The 27521-nt window shown below is 40.1% G+C and overlaps 1 protein-coding gene across 5 annotated transcripts in view; it reads left to right on the top strand.

Annotated features, from left to right (window-relative positions):
- The window catches only part of glsb (glutaminase b), a 53426-nt gene that overhangs the window by 8344 nt on the left and 17561 nt on the right, over nt 1-27521 (top strand). For 3 of the 5 annotated variants that reach the window (XM_077216101.1, XM_077216103.1, XM_077216104.1), the window contains exons 2-12: nt 7032-7128; nt 7490-7611; nt 10337-10466; nt 10564-10643; nt 13505-13668; nt 13771-13829; nt 18489-18521; nt 18613-18671; nt 18813-18879; nt 19188-19238; nt 24513-24689. In XM_077216101.1, coding sequence (XP_077072216.1) covers nt 7032-7128; nt 7490-7611; nt 10337-10466; nt 10564-10643; nt 13505-13668; nt 13771-13829; nt 18489-18521; nt 18613-18671; nt 18813-18879; nt 19188-19238; nt 24513-24689 — 1039 coding nt within the window. The remainder of the gene's footprint in view (nt 1-7031; nt 7129-7489; nt 7612-10336; nt 10467-10563; nt 10644-13504; nt 13669-13770; nt 13830-18488; nt 18522-18612; nt 18672-18812; nt 18880-19187; nt 19239-24512; nt 24690-27521) is intronic. The other 2 variants (XM_077216102.1, XM_077216106.1) reach the window with 1 other exon arrangement.

Genomic DNA, 27521 nt, shown 5'->3' with positions numbered 1-27521 from the left:
TGATAATGGTGGGGCAAAAACTATCACCCCCTAATCCAATCACTTTTTACTTGACCAAAAAATTGTATACAATGTTGTAGGGTTGAGTAATATAGCCTACATTAATCAGATTAGTATTAGAATTATTTCTTAAGGATCATGTGACACTGAAGACTGGAGTAAATTCATGAATGACATTTTAAAATATAAAATATTTGTCATATTATTTTTAATTGCATTCATATTTCTAAATACCATTGTTTTGACTATTGTTGATAAAAAATATATATACATATACATACATACACACACACACATATATATATATATATATAGCCATTAGCCATGGTGAGCATAAGACAAATCATAAAACATGGTTTAAAAAAATCTTAGCGATCACACGCTTTTGAATGGTAGTGTAGCTAAAAATGCTCTCTATTTTTTTTTTTTTTCTATGAGAGGAACCATAATTTAGCCATACAACTAAGTAGATTTACATTTTTTTTATTTTAATTTATGAAAAATTCCAAAAACCTTTGATTCAGGGTGAAATGGATGTTTTGAATTGATTCACTTAAACGGACAGTTTAAATTAATTCAGTGAAATTAACTACACTTTTCAACTCTGGTGTTTTTGTTATGGTACTAAAACATGTCAAGTCAAGTCAAGTCAAATATATTTATATAGCGCTTTTCACAATACAGATTGTATCAAAGCTGCTTCACAGTATCAATGAAAACAACTTAATTGGTGTGATTGGTTAATTAATTTGAATATCCCCAACTGAGCAAGCCAAAGGCAACATCCCTGTCTCAATGCTCTCATACTCATACCTTTTGAGACAAGGAAAGACTGTGGAACTAGTCAGTTTTACAGGGTTATGTTACATTTTACAGTGTTATGTTACATTCAATCTTTTGAGAACGACTCTGTATTTTAAAATCTCAGAGCTTAATTCTCACCTCACCTACAGTACATGTATCCAGAATACGTATTTTCACTTTTTAGTGGAAGGTTTAGATGAAAATACCACTGTCAGCAGCAGTAATTGTAGAACACAGTCTGTCCTGTCCATATCCCCCACCTGCCTCATGCACTCTGAAAAACAAACACTTTACCCTGAGCCTATACTGGTCATTGTATACAGTGGCTAATGCACCAGGTTTGTTTCAGTCTTCACTGAGAGCTGTCAGCTGAACATAATTTAGACCGCAGCTTTATAGGTTACAGCATCTGTCGGTGGAAAGCAAGTTATTGAACTTGTAAAACAGTTTTTAAGGATGTTGTTTTATAACAAATGTATCCTCTAGTAACCAGGGTACTCTAGTGTATGTATGCTCTATTATATGCTCTAGCTCACCCCAAAATGAAAATTGTCATGTTTCTCAAGGGCTATGGAAGAAAAAAGTCTTACTGGATTATTGACGAACTGATGTAGGATTGTTCTCACTTCCTATACGTACAGCAGGGTTGGATGGGCATCTAAGGGCTCTCTTGAGGACAGTATAACTACCAGTATATGTTACTCATCCAGACAATGGACAATTATCAGACGGTGTGTGGATGGGCAACTGTTTGTCACAATCCAGAAGGTTTGGATCTTTCACTTCCAAAAGACTTCCTGGCGCTTTAAGCGCCATATCAGTGCATCCTCTCTTTTTTTTCCTGAAAAAGAATCCACTGTGGATTATTTTTTTATATCAGCCTCCATCTTGCTTATTGACCATAACTGCTAATATTGACACTACTGCTATTTATATAACACATTTCCCGTTATGAATTATACCATTTGGTCCGTTGGGTCAGATTGCTTTCACACCTCAAGAGAACCGCCCAATAGTTTGCCTGCAATTGGGCCGAGGCCACCTCGTTAAGGCGGTCTCGAAACGATTGTTTTGGTGCGGATTTAAGCGCGATTGTTTTGTTTACAAATACCTAAACAAACCCGAACTAAGGGAGAAAATGCACCAGGTTCTGAAAGAAACTCAAGATACTTATTTGTATCTTCATAACTTGTTTACATTTTTTTTATTAATATTATTATTAAACACCTACTTGTAAAATCAGCTTTTCCTCTAATGGAAGTAGCAACATTCATTATCAGTCATTATCAGGCTGGCACGGTTACTGCATTACTGCAATACCGCGGTCACGGGACTCCAACCGTGGGTCTGAGCTCGTCACCGTCATCACTGCAAAAAAAACATTGGCCTGCACATTTGTGCACGTTGTGTCTAATGACATGGATTAATTGATTCTAATGACATGGATTATGTCTAACGATATTGTGTCTTACATGGATTCAAGGTTTTCTAAACAAAACTTATCATCAAAAGATGGAGCAAATCCGATCTTTCACGAGTTGGGTTGATGTTCCATGACACATAATAACATTTCATTCGTATTAGAGATGGCCCCAACTCTATTATCAGTTCATACACTTGGTGTATACTTTGTGATGCATTGAAGTCAAGACCTCCTGTTGCAGAATCTTTTGATCGAGGACAAGATGGGAACTCTGTTGATTGAAATATCGGCCTTCCCTGTACAAGTTCACAGATAGGAAGAACATAAGCCATAAATAGCTTCAAGTGTCCATTAACTACACCATGAAGTTTAATACACTCTGAGGGTCAAGCTGTTTAGACCAATAAACCAATAAACAACTATTAAACTTGCACAGTTCGCAGTAAACACTATCAAATGCCTTGTGACCACTGGTGTAATGAAGAAAAACAGGAAGTTAGAGATAGTTAGATGGTGAATATGTGTTTTCAGTTTCATATTGCCTCATCTCTGGGAATATACTTCCTCTCCTGTGTGTTTTAGCATAAATGTGATCAATGCAGGGTCAGTTATCTAATGCATTTGTCCTTTTTCCCTGTTCGGTTTTGTTGACGGGGTGGTGGGTGGGTGGGGGGGGGGGGGGGTTACACGTGCTTCAAGAGGCACACACGCACATTTGCACACACATGCAAGGTCTCTCGCTCTCTGCCCCTCTGCCGAGCGCGCGCCACATGGTTTGGAGCTCGCAAGCTCTAGATTCCGGGAGATTTGAACTAATTTGCGGGCATCAGGGAGCCGCTATCAATATGCGGGAGACTCTCAGAACTTCCTGGAGACTTGGGATGTCTGGTAGAGATGCGCGGTTGGCGGTTAAAGCCGCGGACTGGGCGGGCGGGTGGCGGGCGGTTTCTAGTCTCGCGGCTGTCATCGTCATCAGCGGATGGCGGGCAGAAAAATTGGTCAAAAACGTTGGTGCGGATGGATGGCGGACGGATGATGAGTTTTGCGATGCGGTTGCGGATGAAATGATGGCACATCCGCGCATCTCTAATGTCAGGCATTGTGATCTAATCTCCCTTGAAACATGGAGGAAATATTTAGTGTTTGAGGCTTGCCAAAGTTGGTTTTTAACAGTTTGCTTTAAACGATGTAATTGTATTGGATAAAATGGTTCCATACTATTTTTTCTATGCTGTACCCTTCATATTTTCTGATTATTAACTGTTTCCCCACCATTGACAGAATTTTCCGGCAATCCATGTTTTAACTGTTAAACGGTAGAGGGCGCTATTACACATATTCTGAAAGAGTACAGAATCTCTGGATCAAAACACAGGCGAAGAAGAAGCAGGAACAAGCGAAAGAAGCATTGCATGTAAAATAACGTGATCACTGATCATCAATTGTCAACAGCATATAAATCAAAACTGCCTAACGTTACCGAATGAAATGTCGTCCCAGGACGAGGTATAGGACTGTGAAGCTTTGGGGGTGTTGATGGACTTGATCTACTAAATCTGTTTTGATCATCATTCTGATGTAGTCTTTGACAAAAATGAGATTTCTCAGGTTTTTGTTTAAAATGTTGCTTTTTTTAATCAAAATTACTCACATTCAAGTGTTGATAAAAAAGAATGCATGAAGGTAGAATAATTTTGCTTGTTTTTAAAGCATAGGCTCTGTTTTTTCTTTTGATATATTGTATGTTCAGATATTCATACAACAAAATATTCTGGGGGCCATGAAATATTTGTGAAAGTAATCAAAAATGCTGCCTTGCAACTTTTTGAAAAAACGCTGGCGGGGAAAGAGTTGACAGATTAAGATGATGTTTATAGTGCCCCACTCGTGTACAAATATAAATTACCGTAAATGATTAAACCATCAATTTCTCATTAGTTGTTTGTTGTTAAATAAATATTTTGAACCGATTGTATTGGTCAAACAAATTGTTGTCGGTTACTGATTTATCAGTACCGCCCACATCCTTTATTATTATTTGAAAAAGATCATGAATATCCTAATTTAGTAATGAATTACTTTCATTTTGATTTCATAAATTTAAATTTGTGATTTAATAAAATGGACATTAAAATATTTACGGAATAAACTTGCTTATTTATTTGAATAATTGTGCTGCTTTAAAATAAACCAGCATGGTTTTTGGTTACGTGCTGGGTTTGTCTTCTCTGAGATGTCAGTGGTGTGTAAATAGGCACGTAATGTTTGTTTTATTAAGTCTGCAGGAGAGCGATGAGCTGAGCTCTGAGAATCCCTGGAATCCCATTTAGGGTCACATACTGCAGAGACGGAGAGACAACAGACAAAAGGAGAGGAGAGTGGACCGGAGTCAGACAGATGTGCCGTTTTGTAATTCATAGACTTTTAGTGCTAATTAGATCCCAAAGGTCCAGTGTCGATGATTCACCCATTTCCCTTTTTTTAGATCTTTTGTTTTTCATTAGACAGAACCACAAACCTACTGTTTCAGCTGCAAGCTGATACCGCAATTCTGATAATCACACAATTGATTTTCAATCACATAACGCAGTTTGTACTAAAAACTAGATTTTACTTCAAATTAAATCAAAATCCATCAGTTCTTTGTCTGCATCCTGCATAATATAATATCGATTTAATTGGAAAAACAAAAAATTGTGTTTTTTGCATAATAACTGGTTGTGGGTTGCATTGTCATATATTTCTGTGTAACTTTTTTTGTTTTTAGTTTATTTTTCTGCATTATCTTTTATAAAAGTCTCTTTTTCATGAACTTACTCTTACAGTAATGTTCCATATGTATTTTTGGCAAAAAGTTGATTTCCACAGAAGATTGTCTCAGCTAATCCATCATTTTGCGAGGCCGGGCAGTAAACATTGAAATGCTTAGCAAACGCAAGACAAATACTTGTCGTCTACATGAGACTGATTTGATAATATCTGTGTAAGTTTATATCACTTTGTTTTCGTTTAAATTTCATGACAATGTAAACCGATTAACCCTGTATTTTGGCATGAAACATATCTGAAAAATATTTGTCATAACTGTCTGTGTGCTGTCAACATGAAGGGACTTACATCATTAAAACATAACCAGAAATTCAAACACTTAAAACAGTAGATAACACAAAAACACGCTTTATAGCTATAATTAACTGCTTTTACTGAATGATTCATAGTAAGTGCTTTACTGTATCAATTCATATATATGTGGCCCCATATAAAGTGGGGTTTGAGTTGAAATGGATTCTCTGTGGTAATCAGTTACGCCACATTTATCAACAGCCTTTTTTTTTTTTTTAAACTGAAACATTCCTAATAATGTTCAATTATAAGGCAGGCCAAAGACAGAAATAGACCCATTTGGGGTCAGTAAAATTACTTTTCAAATGTTTTTGAAAGAAGTCTCTTATGCTCACCAAGGTGACGTTTATATGATCAAAAATACAGTAATATTGTGAAATATTATTACAACTTAAAATCATTTTCCATTTTAATATATTTTAAAATGTACAATTAATGCATTCTTTAATAAAAGTATTTATTTCTTGAAAACCACCTTACTGACCCCAACTTCTAAACTGTATTTATACAATCTGTTTTCAAGAAAAGTAAAAGCAACTGAATTTAGTACATTATACATCATGAAAGGCTCTTGATTATATATTTCTCAGCATTTTAAGTGTTGTCATTATTGATTGATCTGTTAGTTGTATGTTTCTCATTCATTCTGCATGTTTTTCTCTCCCTCACTCCTCTGCCTGCTGTTTGTTTGTGTGTAAGTATTATTTGAATCGTCACTTCCTATCTTTCACCTCTCGTCTACAACCACATCAATACTTTCTCAACAACTTTCCTTTCTCTGTTTCATAATCCTCACAAATGAACCCTAGTGATGAAAACCACCGTTTATCAGTACCATTCCCACGAAACCTTTAGATGTGTCATCAAATAAAATGCTTTCAAATGAAAAATAATCTCAAGGAAAATGAAAGGACAGTTGTAGTTCAGGAAATGTTATTAGTGTGTGGTGTTGTGGGAAAGTGGGGCTGTTGGTGCTCTGTGAGAGGATGTTTTGGTAGGAAATACAGTCCTGGCCAGACTGTGTTGTGGCTCAGTGCCACAGCAGCTTACACAGAGCTCCATTAGACTCAAGCCATCTAAATGTGATAATGCAACGACTCTTAACGGCTCTAAGTTAGGTCGGCTCTTAATAGAACTTGGCAAAAATGAATCTGACTCTGCACTCTTGTATTGCACAATGCTCTTGTGTGTTTGCATTGCAGAAGACCTGTAACATGATCTTTGTAGATATCAGCACAGTTAGAATATACGTGTTGTCATATTATAATGGAAACACTAAATAGACATTTCATTGATAATTAACTAATAATCAATTATTATATTTATCTAGTACATATTAAATTGGATATTTAAAAAATATATGTATATGTCCTGTCTCAACTAACTGTTTAAAAAGGAAATCCGTCGACACAGGAATTATAGGCCTATCAAGAAATATCATTGTGTTTTTAACTCTTCACTGACTGATTCCTTTTTCTGTTAAACTTTGTTGCATGGCTCTGTTTCTCTGCAATAGGTTTTTCTCTGAATTTAACCCCAATTAACAAAATATCATAGTGTTCAAATACACTCCGGACTGACCTAATATGTCATGTCCTGTGACTACAGTTTCTGTCATGGTAAAGGTCATTTTCTAAAGTCAGATCACTCTGTGCCAATGCCCTTTTCTCTCTTTTCCCAGGAGAAGGAAGGCTGGCATTCTGCCCAGCTTGGAGGACCTGCTGTTTTACAGTATTGCCGAAGGCCAGGAGAGGATCCCAGCTCACAAATTCATTACCGTGAGTGACAGCACTCCCCTTTACACGTTTAAATGAACAGGAACAGATATAATCGACTGTAGCATGTTTTGTCATCTGCTAGTTGGTCACCTGTTCCTTGCAATAGTATGACCGAAGGGAGGACTGATGGGGTCAGTGTGTACAGTTACTGATGTGTCGTTGCTGTTATCAGCGCCTCTGAATGGGGCACAGAGCCATATTTTATTACACCAAGGCTATTTTTATCTAACCTGGCTGACAAAGGACGTAAAACCCACTGATAAGAGTGTTTTGATTGATGATAGTTATGAGTAATGGCATTGAAAATGAGCTGTTAACTCTTATTTGTGCTCATGGAAATCTCTTGTTTTTGTGCATTCAGGCACTGAAGGCCACTGGACTTCGAACAGGAGATCCACGGCTGAAAGAATGTATGGACATGTTGAAAGTCACCCTCAAATCCACGGCAGATGGCGTAATGCTGGACCGACATCTGTTCAAAAAGTAAGTTGACACTGTTTTTAATGTGCTGCAGTATATTCAGGAAAAAGTCATGGAAAAAGCTGGAAATTTTGCAGGCCTGGAATGATTAGGAAAATATATAAAGAATTAGCATTGAGCAGCATTGATTGTGTGTACACTACTGTTCAAACGTTTAGGGTCAGTACGATTTTTTTCTTAAGATCTCTAATGGTCACCAAGGCTGCATTTATTTGATAAAAAAATCTTCTAAAATTACAATTTAAAATAACTGTTTTCTGTTTTAATTTTAAAATGTAATTGTTTTTGCTGGGTTGATTCTGATTCAGATGTTTGAATTTGTGAAATATCATCTTTCATCATACCCTAATTAAAAATGACTTTGACCAGGATGAATGTCGGTGCAGGTTCAGGCTGGTTTTGCTGGTACTATGCTGATCTAGCTGGGGGATAGTAGGAAAAATGTTGGTGGACCAGCATGATTTTTTCCTGGTGATTCTGGTTGATCATTTAACCAATTCTTCAGATGGTTAAGAATTCAAGTACATTGCATACAGTGTATATACTCCGTATTAGGGACTGCAGACCTTTTAGTATGATCGTATAATTGCACCTATCATTACTATAACCATATTTAGCCCAACACAAGCGATCCTTGACAATCTGCTCCCTCTAGCTTTTGTGTCACTCTTCTGGCATGATCCATAAACACCTCCCTCCATAACCAGCCTGATAAATGTCTGTTTTTCCGCTGTGCTGTGTTTACCACCCCGGTCGATCTGGTTGCTACTGACAGCTTCATTACAGACTGAAAAGATTGATGAAGTGGTGCCAGCTTGTAGAGGCTTGATAGATTATGGCAGTGAGTGACCTTAATGGCGGACAAGGCCAAAAAGAGACCTGAGAGAGATGGTATTTGGAATTGAATACTTACACATTTAACCATTTTAATCTAAATGAACAGAGCTTTTGAAACGCATGATAAAAAATTTCACTCAGTAAACAAAGCTGTTTATTCTCAATCAACACAGATCCACAAAAATTTTATCAAAAAATTTGACTGACGCGTGCAGTGTGAGATGTTAAAAAGGAAACGTGGGTGAAAAAGAATAACAAAAGAAAGATAGAACGCTCTTCGGGGACTTAGCTGAAGTTATTAAACCAAATTCATGCATTTATTTCCGATCTGTGTTAATTTGAAGCTCAAGACCACTGGGACGAAGAAAAGCCAACGAAATGAAAACAAGCACTTTATGAGTGAGTGCATCTTTAGTGCAAAATACTAGGCATTATACAGTATATACGGCTCAGATACTGCATTCACCTTCAGTTTTTTTAATTTTTAATTAGGAAATTAACCCGTTTGTGAAATGGAACAATAAACATTCAATTCAAGCAATAATGTGCTGCATTGTTGTCACAAATACTCAATTTAGTTTACACACTTTAATTTAGTGTGTGGTGTCCAATTATGATCTTGAAGAAAAAAAAACCAGTTGATTTCACATTTTGAAATCGAATATACTGTAAAATAAAAAAAAAGTCTTTATTCGATTAAATAATTAATCAAGAAAAACTGTTCAAAATATGTGGTTTTACTTTAAAGGAAGAAGTCAAGTGGGGCTCATTGCATTGTGGATGTAGTACCTACCACCATGTGCTCTGATGTATGATGCACATTTTTGTGGTGGGATATCCAGGTTTTCTATGACTACAGATTGTATATGGTGCACAGTAGTGTACATACTGCAGAAATAGTACGATGCTAGTATGCTATTCCAAACATATTGGTTCCTCTCTAGCTTCTCCTGGCCTACAGATACAAGTAATAGATTATCTTTTGAAAATACACAACCACGTAAATCTGAGCAGCAGCACAGTTCACAGCTATTTTGAGCTTGTCTGTCTGTTCAGGGACCTTGGTGAAGCAACTGGACCAATATTTCAGACACATTCTTAGGGGGCGTTTCAGTTTATGATGCCTGTGAACGATGTACTTTCCTGTGCTCCAGTGGAAGTGAATCACCCAGCTCTGTGAAACCAGCCATGGCTTCCTCTCTCATGCCATAGATGTTTTGACATTTTACAATAAATCTTTCATCTTTCAGTGGGAAATGTGTATTGGAACAGATTTAGCATTTGTCTCCTCTACCTTTTCATCAAAGTGGAAATAAAAATGTAGTTTCCTGAGTAGGGAGTGTAAATGATTGCTTCAAGAAAGACAGGGGTGGTGATGGCATAATGGATAAGACACATGCCTTTGGTGTGAGAGACCCGGGTTCGAATCCACTGTGAGACACCATTGAGTCCCTGAGCAAGACACTTAACCCCTAGTTGCTCCAGAGGCGTGCGACCTCTGACATATATAGCAATTGTAAGTCGCTTTGGATAAAAGCGTCAGCTAAATGAATAAATGTAAATGTAAATGACAGTGTTTCTAATGTGTGTTGCATTGATTTGCATTGAGGGCTGTAATTCATACAAAAGTGTTACTATTATCATTTGTCTCCCTAAAATGCAACTTTGATGGCATAAATTAGCCAGTTTATGCAGATAATTGGTCATATAGTGGAGTTAATAGTTATGTCTAATTTATGTAACAAATTAATCTCAGTGTTGTTTGTCCTATAATTACTCATGAGGAAAAATTACACAGATAGACAAAAAATACATACTTTCCCACATAAATGCTGAGCAAGTCACTAGTAGGTATACATTTTTCAGCTCTGTGGTGCTCTTGTTTCTTCAGGTGTGTCCAGAGCAACATTGTTCTCCTAACCCAGGCCTTCCGGAAAAAGTTTGTCATCCCTGATTTCCAGACTTTCGCCTCCCACATCGATACACTTTATGAGAAAGGCCGTAATCTTTCCGGGGGCCTGGTAAGATGAGAGAAATGGAAATAATAACCTCAACTAAAATGTTTTTTTCTACTTGATACTGCCTTTGTTCCTGCTCACCTCTTTCTTTTGCTCACAGGTTGCTGACTACATTCCCCAACTTGCCAAATTCAGCCCAGATCTGTGGGCCGTTTCCCTTTGTACAGTAGATGGACAAAGGTATGAATCCTACACCTTCATCTACTGACAGGAACTACTTATTTTAGCATGAGATTTAGATTATTTTAGGTTCCTCTACTTATTTTAGCATCATCTACTGAGAGGAACTGCATTTTTTTCTTTTTTTTGTTACCATCAATGAATAGTTTCACTGCATTTTTCACTTAAAAATCTTTGAACTGGATTTGTAGCATTACAATTTTCATTTTTCAACAAGTTTTGATAATCAATTTGGGTATTTATTAACCGAACCACTTGACACACACTTCACTCACCATTCACTATGTACATTATGACAAGTACCGGAAATACTTCATTTATATTGGTCACAAAACCATCAGATAAAGTGGCTGCTTATCTTATCATTCAATAAATGCTCCATTATTCTCCTGAACTAGTCATTCAGTGGAGAAAAAAAACATGCTAAATGTTGAACCTGTTATGTTAGAATCATTGATAACAGGATTATAAACTCAAAGTCATTAATGATTCCCTCAATACTTAGACCCTTGTGTCATGGTACATCCTTTGATCTCTGATAATAAGGACAGATATAATCTGTATGTTTTACCCCATGCTATAGAATTTGTTGTAAAGATACATGGGGTCCCTGCATAACTATCCAGTGATTGCTATGGCCATTCACCTGTTACACAATATCTAGCTGTTTTAGTCAACAACACTGCCAGAGCCTTGACCTATTGACAGAAATTGATGGAATCACTTCACTTTATTCTTTTCTGATCTTTACACAAAATGTAACTGTTTTAAAGTTGCTTAACTAAATGAAATAAATAGAAAACTACATACAACAACAGCTCATTCTCTGAAATGTGTTACATGTGTTACATAATAACACATTCACAATTTGAATCTCACAACAACCCCCAAAAAACAAAACAAGACAGATAACATGATCACTGCATACTGAAAGGGTTTTCCTGCATCGAAATATTTTGGCAGCTGCTAAAATTAATCTTTGTCCCGCCTAAGATTTATCTGAATTTTTAATGCGAGTCGTGACCATATCTGCTGTTCTGCAGTGCCGGTGCTCCCGTAAGTGTTTAATGTAAGCGGTCTCTGCAGAGCGTCAAAGGTTTCTATTTACAACGTGTTTTTGCAGCGTTGAGCTTTGTAGCCAATCACAAACATATCTTTTGAGTGTGTGAACGCAATGGCCAATCAGATTGTCAGAATCTGCTCAACACAGCTGAGTTAGTCTCGGCTGGAGTTCTGCACGTTTGTGAATCCTTTCATTATATAATATGTATGTCCTTTCATATATAAGTTTTCCTTATACAAACTATAAACATGATGTCAATAAGATATTCATTGCATAGCATAGACAGCTTCATTGATTATAACAGTTGTTTTCGCAAGAGTGCAGCTTATTGACAGCTTATTATCGCGTTATTGACAGCTTCAGTGATTATAATGGCAGAGATCTTTGCTCACTTTCCGTATATAAAATATATTTTTCACGCTGCTAACTACACATTGTAAGTTTCTGGTTTGACAACTGTATTTAAAGTCCCTGTAAAGTTAAAATTAAGTATGTGTTCTGAGTTTGTCACACCACAGAAAAATGTGTTATTTGACACCCAGCCAACTTTGAATGATAAAAAAAGCCGGCAAGTACATAAAATAAGCTATCAAAATCTAGAAAAAATGAGCAGTAGGCTAGTCTCTGCTCTCAAACGCTGGGGGCGTGTCCGCTGGCTGTGCTGAAACCACGCCCACTTGCGGGAAAGCTGCCGTCGCCACACTCAACTGTCACCGCTACAGCCAGAATGGATGCTCGCACGGTGGGCACGCATTGCCGATGATGGCACCAGTTGTCGGCGCGATGGAAGGATGAAGGCCGAGGCGGGAGAGATTCGGGATTGAGATTCGGGCCCATTCACCATAACGAAGGCATAGCTAGCTAGCAAACTGTAGGCTGTTGTAACTAATAGTACTGACTCCCGATTGAGCGGCAATCTGATGTGAATGTACTCTATTTATAATGTTAGGGGAGGGGCCAGCCTCAGTGGCTCCAGTGTGTCATCAAGTAGGGGCGTGTCCAGGAGCTCAGGGGCTCCAGTGCGTCATCGAGCCCCCGTTTTAGCCGTGGCCAAAAAATCCGGAACACAGCAATGGTGAAAAACTGTTTAACGGTCTAACTACACAACTCAGTACTTCACAGTTCACAGTCTTTGTAATATGTTTTAGCAATACATTTCTAACATTTATAATGCGTTTAGAATTTTTTTTTAGAATTGCCTTTACAGGGACTTTAAATGCGTGATTAAATCCGATTGACAGTGATGACCATCGCAATGGACAGAACAAAAGAATCTGATACTGTATGTCAAATGATCTGTGCATTAAGCCTTGGAGTGTAAATGCAAAATAATAGACCTGCCACTTTTTCTTTGTTCATTTTATTTCTACTGTAACTTTTCAAATCAGGCACTCAGGGACTTTTTACATTTACAGATTTTTAAGTATAAAATGATTCTAAGCACTTTGTTTTATGATCTGCCCCTTTTTTTTATTTCATGAATAAATAGGATACGTTTGCATGCGTAGGGTACTTAGTGTGTGGATGACCGTGTTCGTCCACCACCAAAGATCATTTTTGACCCTGGAAAAACCCTGATTGACACCACTAACTATTTTAGAATAATAATAAAAAGAAAAAGAAAGATTGTATTTAGAGAGAGCGAAAAGATTGATGTGTTTGTCAGAACATCTTCATATCATGTTAGAATCACAGTGTGGCCTTTAGGTTCAGCTTCCTTTTATTCTTTTGTTTGTTTGCTTATGTAGACCATAGGATATCATCTCTGGTTCTGATCTTTGTTTACTCCTTTACACAGACACACAGTGGGTGACACTAAAGTGCCATTTTGCCTGCAGTCGTGCGTGAAGCCGCTCAAGTACGCTATTGCCGTGCACGACCACGGCACTGAATATGTGCACCGGTTCATCGGGAAAGAACCCAGTGGCTTACGCTTCAACAAGCTCTTCCTGGATGAGGACGGTAAGAATTATAACCATCAGCTTACGCATGACTGCTTGCTTCTCTAATCACCTGTATGTGTCTGCTTGTGTCTTACATTTTAAACATGTTATTTTCCCACAGATAAACCCCATAACCCAATGGTGAATGCTGGTGCAATCGTGTGTACCTCTCTTATTAAGGTAAGCATCTTCCACTTGTTTTTTATTTCATTTTCATGTTAGTACATCGTTTTTAACTACTTCTACCAACTGTACTCACATTTACCTAATTTGATTTAGCCAGAACAGACTATTTGGTATTGGCCGAATGTTGTTGATAAAGGTTATATGTGCAGTAATGATATTTAGAGGTTTTGGTTGTAGTTGTATTTTATAGACTGTCTGAATAATTAATTGTGAGCAATGCTGTCTAGACTAAGACCAACTGATCATCAGTGTGTATTTAAGGTGCTTCTTGTCTTTTCTGTGTTTTAATAACTGTACACAGTACACCTACTCAAGGCCTCCACTTTCATTTCAACTACAATATGTGGAGATCATCCTGTTTTCAGGACCATTTTTGTTAGAAGTCTGTTTGCAATGAATTTCAAGTAAAATTCATCCAGACTTTCTATTCTCCACATTTTTTACACCCTCTCTTGTCACTTGGGCTGGGCGACATAGCTAAAAAAATATCTAACCTTATAAATATATTGTATTTCTAAGTTTAGTTTTATATGAAATAGGGATTATTTGAATGTTGCAGAAAAAGGCCCCAAGAGTGATTTATATAAAAATTGCACAAAAAATATTTTCTTATTTAGTATATATTTTGTTAAATAATTTTTTTTGAAAAAAAAAAAAAAGCTGTGGGATCTTTTTTAGTAGTTCTTTCAAGAAAAAAATAACTACATTTATATTTTCTTTTAGGGCTGTCAAAATTAACGCATTCATTTTGCTATTTATTTATTTAAAGCATTAAAAATATTGATCGTTATATGATCCAATCAAATAGTTTTAAACCATTCAAGCTCGATAAGACTGTGCAGTGTTATTTTACATTTGAATTACTTTATTTAATTTCTGTAGATATGATATTCACAGTGTTGCTTGATTTTTATATCACCATAAAAATCATTGCAAATATATTGTGAATATTGGATATATCGCCCATCCTTTAAAATCCACCTTACAATGCATCATATTATATATTTAGGGTAGTGGGTTTATGAAGCCTGGCTGGTATTTCTTGTAGTTGTTTGCACCTTTTGGTTGTGTTTGTGTGTCACAGATATACCTTGGTCTTTTATGTGTTTTGGTCCATGTGCAAACACACAAGACAGGAAAAACACTCCAGCTGGGTTAATAGTGGTTTTGTAATGTAATGTCTATATTGCCTTGAGTTGACACTCTACAATATGCTCACAGTTGAGCCCTTGTATACAGAATGCATGTCTATGTTTTATGCAAAGTTATTATTTCAAAACAAAACACAGATACAAATGCACATTCACGTTTCCAGAAGGCTTTTCCAAGCTGGTTAGACAGGAGCTATTGTCATTCTCTGCTTTGACAGGCTTGCTTAAGAGAAACTATTCAAATTTGTATGCATTTATGAGGGCTGTCAATTTAACTTGTTAATTTAGTCCAGTAAATCTTACAAAAATAATCTACTTAGTGTCTAGTGCTTCTTTTACATGGAAAAACGCTGTAAATGGACAAAACAAGCCTATCTCGACTGCAAAATGAAAATAAAACAAGCAATATATTACATTATCTTCTAAAGTTATCTTTGTAATGTCTTTAACATATTTTGTTTATCTTCATTTGGGGGCTTTTCTCAGCAAATATGGGTAATATGCAATTTTATTCATTAATTTGTTGCAAAACTTAATTATTTTGATTAAAATTTCAATTGAAGGCCCTAGAATTTATTTGTACCCAGCACCAATTCACACATTAAAAGGATCCACCATCACTCTGCGTGATGAATGTTCGGCATCCTGTAAACTGAAATTCAGCCTCACATCACCCATCCAACCTAAACTCAACCATTGTGATTGCTCTTCCCATATTGTTCTCCTGTGAATGATAGTGGTGTGACGCAAAATGTCTTTCACCCCTCTGATGTGTTCTGATAGGTCAGAGCTGAATGTAAGTCTTGCCTGTCGGGTTCCTTTGCACCTAAGTAACGCATGACATCATTTTCTCCCCTTCCTTCCGAGTCCTTGAGCACCGCCATGAGCGTGTACTAAAAGCGTGTGATATGCTGTTGAAGGCTCTGTGTGCTGTTTTATGTTGTTGCATATTTTGCAGACGTAGGATCTGTGGGATTTTTTGACCACTGCTGCAGGTCAATGACGTTGGTAATTTTTCCTTTCCATTTTTCCTCCCTCCCCATGAACAAGCCTGGATACTAAAATATCAGTAGTGCCATTGTGTTTCTTAATAAGACGGCCACTGCATAAAGTAGAGCATCTGTGCAGGACCAAATGATCTTTAGTGCTGGAAGCTACTGAAGCCCACAGAGGCCATGCATTATTTTATTCTGCCTTTTTTTCTTGAGGGCTTGATAAAAAAATGATGAATGGCCTTTGTGGGTTTCTGAAGTACAATGGGTTCAGTACATTCAGCATTTTTTCATACAGCTTTTCCCCTTTTGTAAAATCTAATGTGCAGCAGGGGTGTAAAAAGTACAAAAAGTGTGTGCTTGCATTAAATTATAGGCACTGGGACTTTTTTAAATTTAGTAAAATTTTAATTATACAATATTACTAAAGATTCCACATTTAATTATAATTAAATATTAAACAGAACAAAGAAACAAAAGCAGCTAGCCCATATAATTACGTTTTCTTTGTTTTATGAGATTTAAGATTTTTTATGACAGTTGTTTTCTATTATTTATATTTGTGTTATTTTATTTTTCACATAAAGGTGCTTTCAAACATGTATATTGTAAAAAGTTTTATACAAATAAATGGGATTGAACCTTTTAGCAAACAATTGAAATTAGCAGCATTATAGACTCTAGTTTAGATCAACAATGGCTCATCTAGGTGCCATGGCTTCTAATTACATTTTTGACTGAAATAGATTTAATTGGCTGTATAAATATAAAATTGTACTTAAGATTAATTAATTATATATATATATATATATATATATATATATATATATATATATATATATATATATATATATATATTAATATATATTTTATTAATTAATATATTATAATATATATATATGTTTATAATGCAATTTATTCCTGTGATGGCAAAACTGAATTTTCAGCAGCCATTACTCCAGACTTTAGTGTCAACGGTCTGGACCTGTACTGCGACATGTTTAGGGGCGTGAAAATGGAAGTCTGTCCTTACGATAACAGACCGTCCTGCATCTTATAAATTACACATTCAAGAAAATTGTGCAAGTTTACTGCAACAATGGCACCTTGAACTTTACAAACAATTGAAAAAACAAGAAATTTCTTGATCCTAATAAGCGCTCATTTTCACAGTTGGGGTTTGGCGTAACAAAGGCTTTGTTTTCAGGCAGACCGTTAAAAAACTCGACACACACGTCTCCCAGAAAACCTTGAGAATTCAACCAATCAGAAGACGACTTCGAAACTCCTGAAGTGTTTCCCATTTTGTGTGCCATATGCATCAGACTGTCAGCCAACGGTCTGTGGGCGGGACGTCCCATCTGAAGCTGTGACTACATGATCCTTCTGAAATCGTTTTAATACGCTGATTTAGGACTCAAGAAACATTTCTTATTTATTATAAATATTGAAAACAGTTCTTCTGACTAATATTTTTTGTGGAAACAATGATACATTTTGTTTAGAATTCTTTGGTGAATAGAAAGTTCAAAAGAACAGCATATAATTAAAAAAATAAATTGTAACAAGTATTTACTGTCAGTTTTGATGAGTTTAATGCATGCTTTCTAAATAAAACTATTACTTTCTTTCAACAACTACAAAAAAATCTTACCCCAAACTATTAAACAGTAGTGTATGCTAATGTATTGTCAAGCTTTAATGCAATTGTAAGCCCCCCCCCCCCCCCCCCAATTAGTCCATATAAATATAGTGATTAATTGCAATTATTTGAGTACTTTACACCCCTGATGTTCAGCAATCTAACAGACAGTCAAACAACTACATTAGTCAGTGTTCATTTATGGCAGTAATGTAATCAAGCTCAATGGTTCTTAGCTCTTCGCATTCATTTGATGGGTGTCTAAACCCTCACTCAGTCTGGTAGGAAGCTGTAGGTTATTGGACACTGATCCACACTCACTCAGAAACGCATCAACACACAATGCACAGATCCTCCCCACACATCATCTTAAGATGTTACCAACCCTGCTGATTCACATCCACTCTGGTTTTTGTCCCACTTCTCTGTTTGGCCGACAGATCTTCATGTACATGTTTAACTCCAGTCTTCGCTCTGTAGCGGTTCATCATCATTTCCTTAGTAGAGCATAACAGTACTTTACTGTAGTAAACATGAAATGATTATCATCCTCTTATTGATTTCTAACAACAGACTACTAACTGATGATTTTAAGAGTTGTACTGGTAATATTTAAGGAATAATGATTTTAGTGTTGTACTGGTATAATATTTAAGGAATGAAGATTTTAGCGTTGTACTGGTAATATAAGGAATGAAATTATCAATACGAGTTAGTTACCCTTCTGATTTATTTTTTCCCCATTATGCCATTTTTAAAATGTATTTTTATCTATTTTAATGTGATTTATTAGAATAGAAGTATAATAAAAACTCAATCAGGGCAAAATATTTTTACATGTCTTTTATTTCTTCCCTCTGTTTTTCAGCAAAGAGCAGGCAATGCTGAGAAGTTTGATTATGTGAGTCAATTTGCAAAGGATTACAATAAATCTTTTCACAGCAGTTGTTGTTTTTGGCTTTGATGAACCTATTTTGATTTCTCTTCTGCAGGTCATGAACTTCTTGAAGAAGATGGCAGGAAATGAATATGTTGGTTTCAGCAATGCCACGTACGTTGAGCTGTAATTTCTGTAGATGTGATCATGGATCATACAGTCAAAATAAGTAGTCCTCTTTCAGCTTCTGTTTTTATGTTCAGTTGAGGCCTCTGAATGTTTACATGATCTATCTTAAATGTTCACCTGATCTAGATTCCAGTCGGAGCGTGAGTCAGGAGACAGGAATTTCGCTATTGGCTACTACCTGAAAGAAAAGAAGGTTAGATTCTCAGGGCGTTTTTGATATGTGTCTTTAAAGTGTCTTTATCACCCTTGATTTATTGCACCCAGCAATCCCTCTATTTCTCTCCTTCACATTTTGTCTGCCTGTTTGTATGCAGTGACTTCTTTGTCTATTTAGGGTACATTTACACAACAACTATGTGCTAAAAAAAAAAAGTTCCTTTGCATTTTGCGTGTACAGGCGGCACCATTGCCAAAACGATGTCATGTAAACGTCCCTTTACTGGAGTGGTTTGTTGTTTTGATCTGAATTTTGACTTTAACCCTTCGTTCTCTTGTATGCAGTGCTTTCCAGATGGCACAGACATGACTGCTGTTCTGGACTTCTACTTTCAGGTGCGTACTGAGATGACTTTCATTTCTGAGTCACTGTTGGATTGCATCATAAGAGTTATGAACTTGTTGCAAAGCATTCTGGGATTGCCTTCCAAATTGTTGACATTGTAACTGTAAAATGCACTACCATTCAATGTTTGTGGTTGTAATCTTTTTTTAATGTTTTTGAAAGAAGTCTCTCATGCTCACCAAGACTGCATTTATTTAATCCAAAAAATTATAATATTGTGAAATATTATTGCAATTTAAAATAACAGTTCCCTTTCGTGGGAACTCCTACGTCTCGTCGGAGGAGTTTCCAATGAATTGGGATCACGCTAGGTAGACCAACTGCCTTCGAGTGAACTAAAACGAGCCAATAAACATTGGCATGCAAGATTTGCATTCCGCTTGCCGCCTACCAGTGCGGGTATAAAGCGGAAGCAAGCGCATACACATTTGCTTTTTGCTTCGCAGCCGACCGGTTGTGTCCTCTGAGTGAATGAGTTTCAAGAAAGCGTTTTCTTTGTGCTCAACGAGTCTGCTCTTTTTATTGATCTCTCTGTGTTGGTGTGACGGCGCTTCAGTGATCTTCGCGAGCTCCCGGCTGCCGGTGGTGATTCACGCTATCTACATCGACGATTGGTATCTCGGGGTGGCTCGTGCTGGTTCTCAGCGCCCCGCCCCGGTTCCTTTCTTTCCGGAAGTGCATGACGAGGTGACGAGGTCGTGGATGGCCCCTCTGGCGGCCAGACACAGATCGACTCCCTCCTCCTCCCTCACCACTCTCGATGGCGGGGCAGTGAAGGGATACGTGGACATCCCCCCAGTGGAACGGTCAGTAGCGATGCAGTTGTGTCCTAAGACTGCGTCCACCTGGCGGGGTACCCCCACGCTCCCCTCCCGCGCCTGTAGGTTCTCTTCCAGTCTGACTGGAAAGGCCTACAGCGCTTGCGGAGAAGCTGCTTCTGCCCTGCATGCCATGGCGCTTCTCCAGGTCCACCAGGCCAAAGCGCTCTCTGACATGCAGGAGGGTGGTACCGACCCAGGGGTGCTCCAAGAGCTGCGAAAGTCACCGCACGTTCCCTGGGTCGGGCGATGTCCACGCTGGTGGTCCAGGAGCGACACCTCTGGCTCACCCTGGCCGATATGCGTGAGTCGGACAAGTCCAGGTTCCTGAACTCGCCCATATCCCAGGGTGGCCTCTTCGGCGACGCGGTGGAGAGCTATGCCCAACAGTTCTCCGCCGCCCATAAGCAGTCGGAGGTTATCAAGAACATCATGCCTTGGAGACGGCCTTCTGCTGCCCCGTCCCCGTCGCCTGCGCCTCCGGCTGCTCGTCGCCAAGGGCGCCCTCCTGCCCAGCCTAGGCATCAGCCCCCTAGGCAGCAGGGTGCCGGCCGCAAGAGAGCTGCCCAGCCCGCTCGGGAGTCGTCTAAACCTCCCGGGAAGAGGAGAGGCAAGCGACCCTGAGACGGGCGACCCAGAGGATGCAGTGGCTGCTCATCGGGAGGGAACCTCTGTTCCTCTCCTTCCCCCGGAGGAGGGCCGGGCGGAGAATCTTTTTTTCCCTTTTCTTTCTGTTCTGCCGCTGACCGCGTGGTCAGCGGTACCCAAAGTTGGTACCGTACAACGGGCATGCAGTTTCAGGTCTGTGGACGGGGCCTGAAACTGCATTGGCACATCAACTGCCTAGAGTTGCAAGCAGTACGCTTAGCCTTGTGCCGCCTCAAGGGGCTGCTTCTACACAAGCATGTACTGGTCCGTACGGACAGCACTGCGACCGCTGCGTACATCAACCGTCAAGGTGGTCTACGCTCCCGTCGTATGTCGCGACTCGCCCGCCATCTCCTCCTATGGAGTCAGAAGCATCTGAGTTCGCTTCGGGCCATTCACATCCCTGGTGCGCTCAACCGTGTAGCCGACGAGCTCTCACGGCAGCCGCCTCTTCCAGGAGAATGGCGACTCCATCCCCAGGTGGCTCAGCTGATTTGGGGAATCTTCGGAGCCGCTCAGATAGATCTCTCCGGACACGACCCACTGCAGGCTGTTTTATTCCCTGACCGAAGGATCCCTCGGCACGGATGCACTGGCACACAGCTGGCCCCGGGGCCTTCGCAAATATGCGTTTCCCCCAGTGAGCCTTCTCGCACAGACTTTGTGCAAGGTCAGGGAGGACGCGGAGCCCGTATTGGCCCAACCGGACTTGTTTCGTGGAACTCATGCTCCTCGCGACAGCCCCTCCTTGGCCCATTCCTCTGAGGAAGGATCTTCTTTCTCAGAGACGGGGCACCCTATGGCACCCGCGTCCAGACCTCTGGAATCTTCATGTCTGGTCCCTGGACGGGACGCGGAGGTTCTAGGTGGCCTACCACAGGCTGTGGTAGACAGCATCACTTCCGCTAGAGCCCCCTCTACGAGGCGCCTCTATGCGTTGAAGTGGAACCTGTTCGTCGATTGGTGTTCTTCCCACCGGGAAGACCCACGAACTTGCCCGATCAGAGTCGTGCTTTCCTTCCTGCAAGATGGGTTGGAGAGAAGGCTGTCTCCCTCCACCCTCAAAGTGTATGTTGCCGCAATAGCCGCTCATCACGTTGCAGTAGAAGGTAAGTCATTAGGAAAGCACGACCTGGTCATCAGATTCCTTAGGGGTGCCAGAAGGCTAAATCCGCCTCGTAATCCGCACCCTGTACCCTCTTGGGACTTAACTCTAGTGCTCAGAGCACTTCAGAGGCCCCCCTTTGAGCCATTGTAAACGGTTGAGTTTAATATCCTGTCTATAAAGACAGCTCTCCTGTTGGCTTTGGCCTCCTTTAAGAGGGTAGGGGATCTGCAGGCTTTTTCGATCAACGACTCGTGCCTTGAGTTCGGGCCGGGCCTTTCTCATGTTGTTCTGAGACCCCTGCTCGGATATGTGCCCAAGGTTCCTACCACTCCATTTGTAGATCAGGTAGTGAACCTGCAAGCGCTGCCCCCGGAGGAGGCAGACCCAGCCCTTGCTTTTCTCTGTCCCGTCCGCGCCCTGCATTGATACGTGGACAGAACGCAAAGTTTCAGGACCTCAGATTAGCTCTTCGTCTGTTACGGAGGCCAGCAGAAGGGAAAGGCTGTCTCCAAGCAGAGGTTAGCCCACTGGCTAGTGGATGCTATCGTCCGGGCTTATGCTTCCCAGGACGTGCCTTGCCCACCTAGGTTGAGGGCACACTCTACTAGGAGTGTTGCCTCCTCCTGGGCTTTGGCGCAAGGCGCCTCGCTGACAGACATCTGTAGAGCTGCGGGCTGGGCGACACCTAACACGTTCGCTAGATTCTATAGCCTACGTGTTGAACCTGTTTCCTCCCGTGTACTCGCTACGGCCAGTAACGCGACAATTTAGGTTATGTCGGCTTGCTACGCCATTCCCGCCTATCGGCCGGATACGTGCGTCTTGTTACTCCGTTGGTTCCCCAACATACGGCTAACCTCGTGAGTTCCTCCATCACCCCTTCGGCACCAGGCGAGGCGGATCGCCCGGCGCTAGGTCTATTACCTCTCTTAGGAGTTGTGTGTAGACTGGGTGGCTTACAGTGGTCCCTTCGGCGACCCATTTTCTCCACGATCCAGCTACCCTCCGGGCTAGCATCGTGTCTTCCCCTCGACAGACCATTCTGTCCTCCTTGCTGAGTACGCTCCCACCCCTTGGGCTGGGACTACCTCAAGGACTGCCATGTGTTTCACTACCCCACGGGTTAGTACACATGTGTATTCCAGTGCCTCCCTTCGGGCGGGCTTGGGCTTCCGCAGCGATCCCTCACACAGGTTGGGCACGCTTTCCCAGTGTTATCCATATCCACTGAGAGGGTCTTGCAGAACAGCAGTGTGATTTCCTAGCTAGCTCCCGCCAAAGACGATAAGAAACTGCCCCGGTGGGTAGCTAAGCTGGGCGCTGGAAGGGGCCAGCACCATGGCGTTTTGTTAGGGATCCCAATTCGTTGGAAACTCCTCCGACGAGACGTAGGAGTTCCCACGAAAGGGAACGTCTCGGTTACGTATGTAACCCTCGTTCCCTGAGTAGGGAACGGAGACGTCTCGTCCCGTCGCCATGCTGCTGTACCTTCGCGGAGGACTGGACACCGTCCGGCTCCTCAGCGAAAAGCAAATGTGTTTGCGCTTGCTTCCGCTTTATACCCGCACTGGTAGGCGGCGCGCGGAATGCAAATCTTGCATGCCAATGTTTATTGGCTCGTTTTAGTTCACTCGAAGGCAGTTGGTCTCCCTAGCGTGATCCCAATTAGTTGGAAACTACTCCGACGAGACGTCTCCGTTCCCTACTCAGGGAACGAGGGTTACATACGTAACCGAGACGTTTTCTGTTCTGACCTGTGCCCGGAGGAGAATCTTTAAGAAACCAATTAGAGACCAGCTTCAGGTCACATGCTGCCCGAAAATTTAAGGACTCAGATAGACATCCATTTGTCTGGCGTCCCTCGCCAATTAAACCGCATGAAGCATATTGAAAAACATAGAAAATAGTTAACCGATTAAAGCCAGTTTTTATTAAATGCTGAGGCTCTTACTACCAGCCTGCACATCATATGAGTAAACTATTTGATTTTTTATTTTTATATCATTTTTGTATACATGTATATTTCTGGAATTTTGATGGGGGCAGCGCCCCAGCGCCCTCTATTGACAAGCCACCACTGCTTATTAGTATCAAGTTTGAAAACTGTTGTGCTGCTTAATATTTTTGTGGAAAATGTGAAACATAACAGCATTTATTTGAAACAAATCTCTTGTAACATTACAAATGTCTTTACTGTTACTTTAGATTAATTTAATTTCTCCTTGTCCTTGCTGAATAAAATTTTTCATATTTTATTGAAAATATCTTACTGACCCCAAACTTTTAAAAGGTAGCGTCTTCCCAGATTAGTCAAAATAGTATGAAATCACATCAAAATTGAAATCAAAGCAAGAGCTTGTGAATCAGAATCAAATCAGCAACTCCCTGTTGATACCCAGCCCTAGAATTGAAAGTTCTGGCTTAGTTTGGCATGGCACAAGCATGGCAGAATGCAGTCTGATGACCCTGTCCCTTGACTCCTGTCATGTGCCTCTGAGATCATGTGGTGTGTGTAATGGGATCAGCCCCCCTGATCACTCACACAAATACACAAATGGTCTCATTCTTAGGTTTTTGTCACCAATAAAATCCATTTCAAAAGCTGCCAAATGAAACCTTTTGAAAGGCATCCTGGCCTAATCATATCTCTTATTCATGTGTGTTTATTTGTGATTTGTCTATATGTGCAGCTGTGCTCCATCGAGGTAACTTGTGAGAGTGCTAGCGTAATGGCTGCCACGCTGGCCAACGGCGGCTTCTGTCCAATCACAGGCGAACGTGTGCTGAGCCCTGAGGCCGTGCGAAACACCCTCAGTCTCATGCACTCCTGTGGCATGTATGACTTCTCTGGACAGTTTGCCTTCCATGTAAGTTTTTGTTCATGCAGGTTCACACATGCATAAACATACCAAATTAAAAAAAACAATAGTTCACACAATATGTGTGCCAACTCACCTGTTATTTTGGGGTACTATTTCACTAAATAATTTGTACCTCTTTTTCTCTACATTTCACATCTTCCTTGTCATTCTTACCTTTATCTTTGTTCACAACAATATTCAAAAGCCATCCTTAATATTTACACTAGAAAAGAACTCGCAGTTATGGAGGGGTGGGACATTTCCTGAACACAAGCTAAGCGCTGCCAATTATAACACACTGGGCCAGCTAACCACGGCACATTTGTTTTTGCCCCCATTTATCATGAGCTATTCCCAAAGATCTAGAACTTTTTCTATGTACACAAAAGGCCTATTTCTCTCAAATATTGTTCACAAATCTGTCTAAATCTGTGTTAGTGAGCACTTCTCCTTTGCCGAGATAATCCATCCACCTCACAGGTGTGGCATATCAGGATACTGATTAGAGAGCAATGTTATTGCACTGGTGTGCCTTAGGCTGCCCACAATAAATCTCCACTCTAAAATGTGCAGTTAAACTGCATTGGGGGGGGGGGGGTTCCGGGAGGGTCCGAAAACCAGTCATTATCTGGTGTGACCACCATTTGCCTCACGCAGTGCAACACATCTCCTTCGCATAGAGTTGATCAGGTTGTTGATAGTGGTTTGTCAGGGCTCTACAGTGCGACCATTTTGCTCGCATATGCCCCTAAAAATCGATCCGTGCGAACCGGAAAAATTATTTACGAGCACAATGTGCAAGTAACTACAACCTACCATAATCGAAAACGAGAAGATAACTAAATAAAAATAGTTTTGAATGACAAAAACTATGACGAAAATCTATTGACATTTTCGGCAACGAATAAAAACTAGACAAAAATGTTAGATAGTGACGATTTGGGAAGCGGTCCAGTCAGAACTGATGTCCTGCGTTTGTAGATGCGCATATTTGTCCTGTAGTATTAGGGACGTGCTGCTGATCTACCAGCGGCACACGGGTTCACATGCGCTCCATGTCTCATGAAATATTAAAAAATGTAAACGTTTGGGAGAATGAGTGGAGCAGCCATATAGATCTGAATGAGAGTGACGACGACGCATAGTTTTCTGTGCGCACACACTCGACTCGAAGCGTGCAGCCACACACACACAACGCGCGAGGACTGCATTTAGCTCTCTTTCGTTTCTGAATGGACAAATACACAATATTATGTCGAAATGTCTGTTTTGGAGAGTATTCTATTTTCGAATACTATTTAGGACGGATAGTATGCGAATTGGGACGCAGCAGTAAACTGTGTCGGTTAAGTCTTAAACAGTTTTGAGTGAATCGGATGTGCATCAGTGCAATTGGATCCGCATGTCATTGGACATGATCCGATGTCTTAAAGTAATAAACCTAATGCAGTCTGTGTCCTTAATATTTATCAAGCAACAAAAGAAAAAGAGAAAAGCATTCACTGCTCGTTAATAGCTTTAATAAGGATTCATTATATTTCATTCATACAAATAAATATGTCTGCTGCTTGAAATAATAAAGAATGATGTATGCAAGTAGTTATAAAGAAAGCATATATCATTCATTGAAAGAAGACTATTCTACTTTAGGAAAAGTGGTTTTATTTAATCTGTATATGTATTGCATGTTCAAACTTTAAAATCATTCATATTAACAGGTTAATAGATGTTTTCTCCGGGAGTATATGGGTTTGGACATTTTAGAGAAATTCTAAATGAATGCATTACAATTGAACTAAACCCATTATATTTTAGTCATCTAAATTGTTTTATTTTTAGTCTAGTTTTAGTTGACTAATACTAGTAAATACTAATACTCTCATTTAAACTAGTTTCTCCTCCATGTTGTAGAAAAAGCCTCTGCAGTAAAAGATGCAGATTCACAGGTGTGCCGATGTGCTCCTCCTCCTGAGAGCAACACGTTCCCCTTGTTCTGTTTTACTAAAGTGATTGTAAAGTGTGATTTATACTTCTGCATCAAAACGACGGTTTCACACCATAGTTGAACAGAAAGAGAAGGAGCACCAACGTTGTGTTTTTATATATATAATAAACAGTTTGTTAAACTCTGTTACTTGAACATTTTTCACTGCGCTCCAAAATGTCTTTGTGTGCTCCTAGATTTTTTCATTTAGGAGAACATGTGCTCCTTGGGAAAAACCTTAGCGTAGAACCCTGTTTGTGGAATGTTGGTCCACTCCTCTTCAATGGCTGTGCAAAGTTACTGGATATTGGCAGGACCTGGAACACGCTGTCGTATACGCCGATCCAGAGCATCCCAAGCATGCTCAATGGGTGACATGTCCGTGAGTATGCTGGCCATGCAAGAACTGGGATGTTTTCAGCTTCAAGGAATTGTGTATAGATCCTTGCAACATGGGGCCGTGCATTATCATGCTGCAACATGAGGTGATGGTCGTGGATTAATGGCTCGACAATGGGCCTCAGGATCACGTCACTGTATCTCTGTGCATTTAAAATGCCATCAATAAAATGCACCTGTGTTCGTTGTCCATAACATATGCCTGCCCATACCATAACCCCACCGCCACCATGGGCCACTCGATCCACAACGTTGCTCACCCACACGACACAATACACGCTGTCTGCCATCTGCCCTGTACAGTGAAAACCGGGATTCATCCGTGAAGAGAACAACTCTCCAAAGTGCCAGACACCATCGAATGTGAGCATTTGCTCACTCAAGTCAGTTACGATGACAAACTGCAGTCACGTCGAGACCCCGATGAGGACGACGAGCATGCAGATGAGCTTCCC

Source organism: Siphateles boraxobius, unplaced genomic scaffold, assembly GCF_051911475.1.
Source record: "Siphateles boraxobius isolate OS27281-9 unplaced genomic scaffold, OSU_SipBor_1 7, whole genome shotgun sequence".
Classification (NCBI taxonomy): Eukaryota; Metazoa; Chordata; class Actinopteri; order Cypriniformes; family Leuciscidae; genus Siphateles; species Siphateles boraxobius.
The sequence above is the reverse complement of the archived record's forward strand: the minus strand, read 5'-3'. Positions and strand labels throughout refer to the sequence as shown.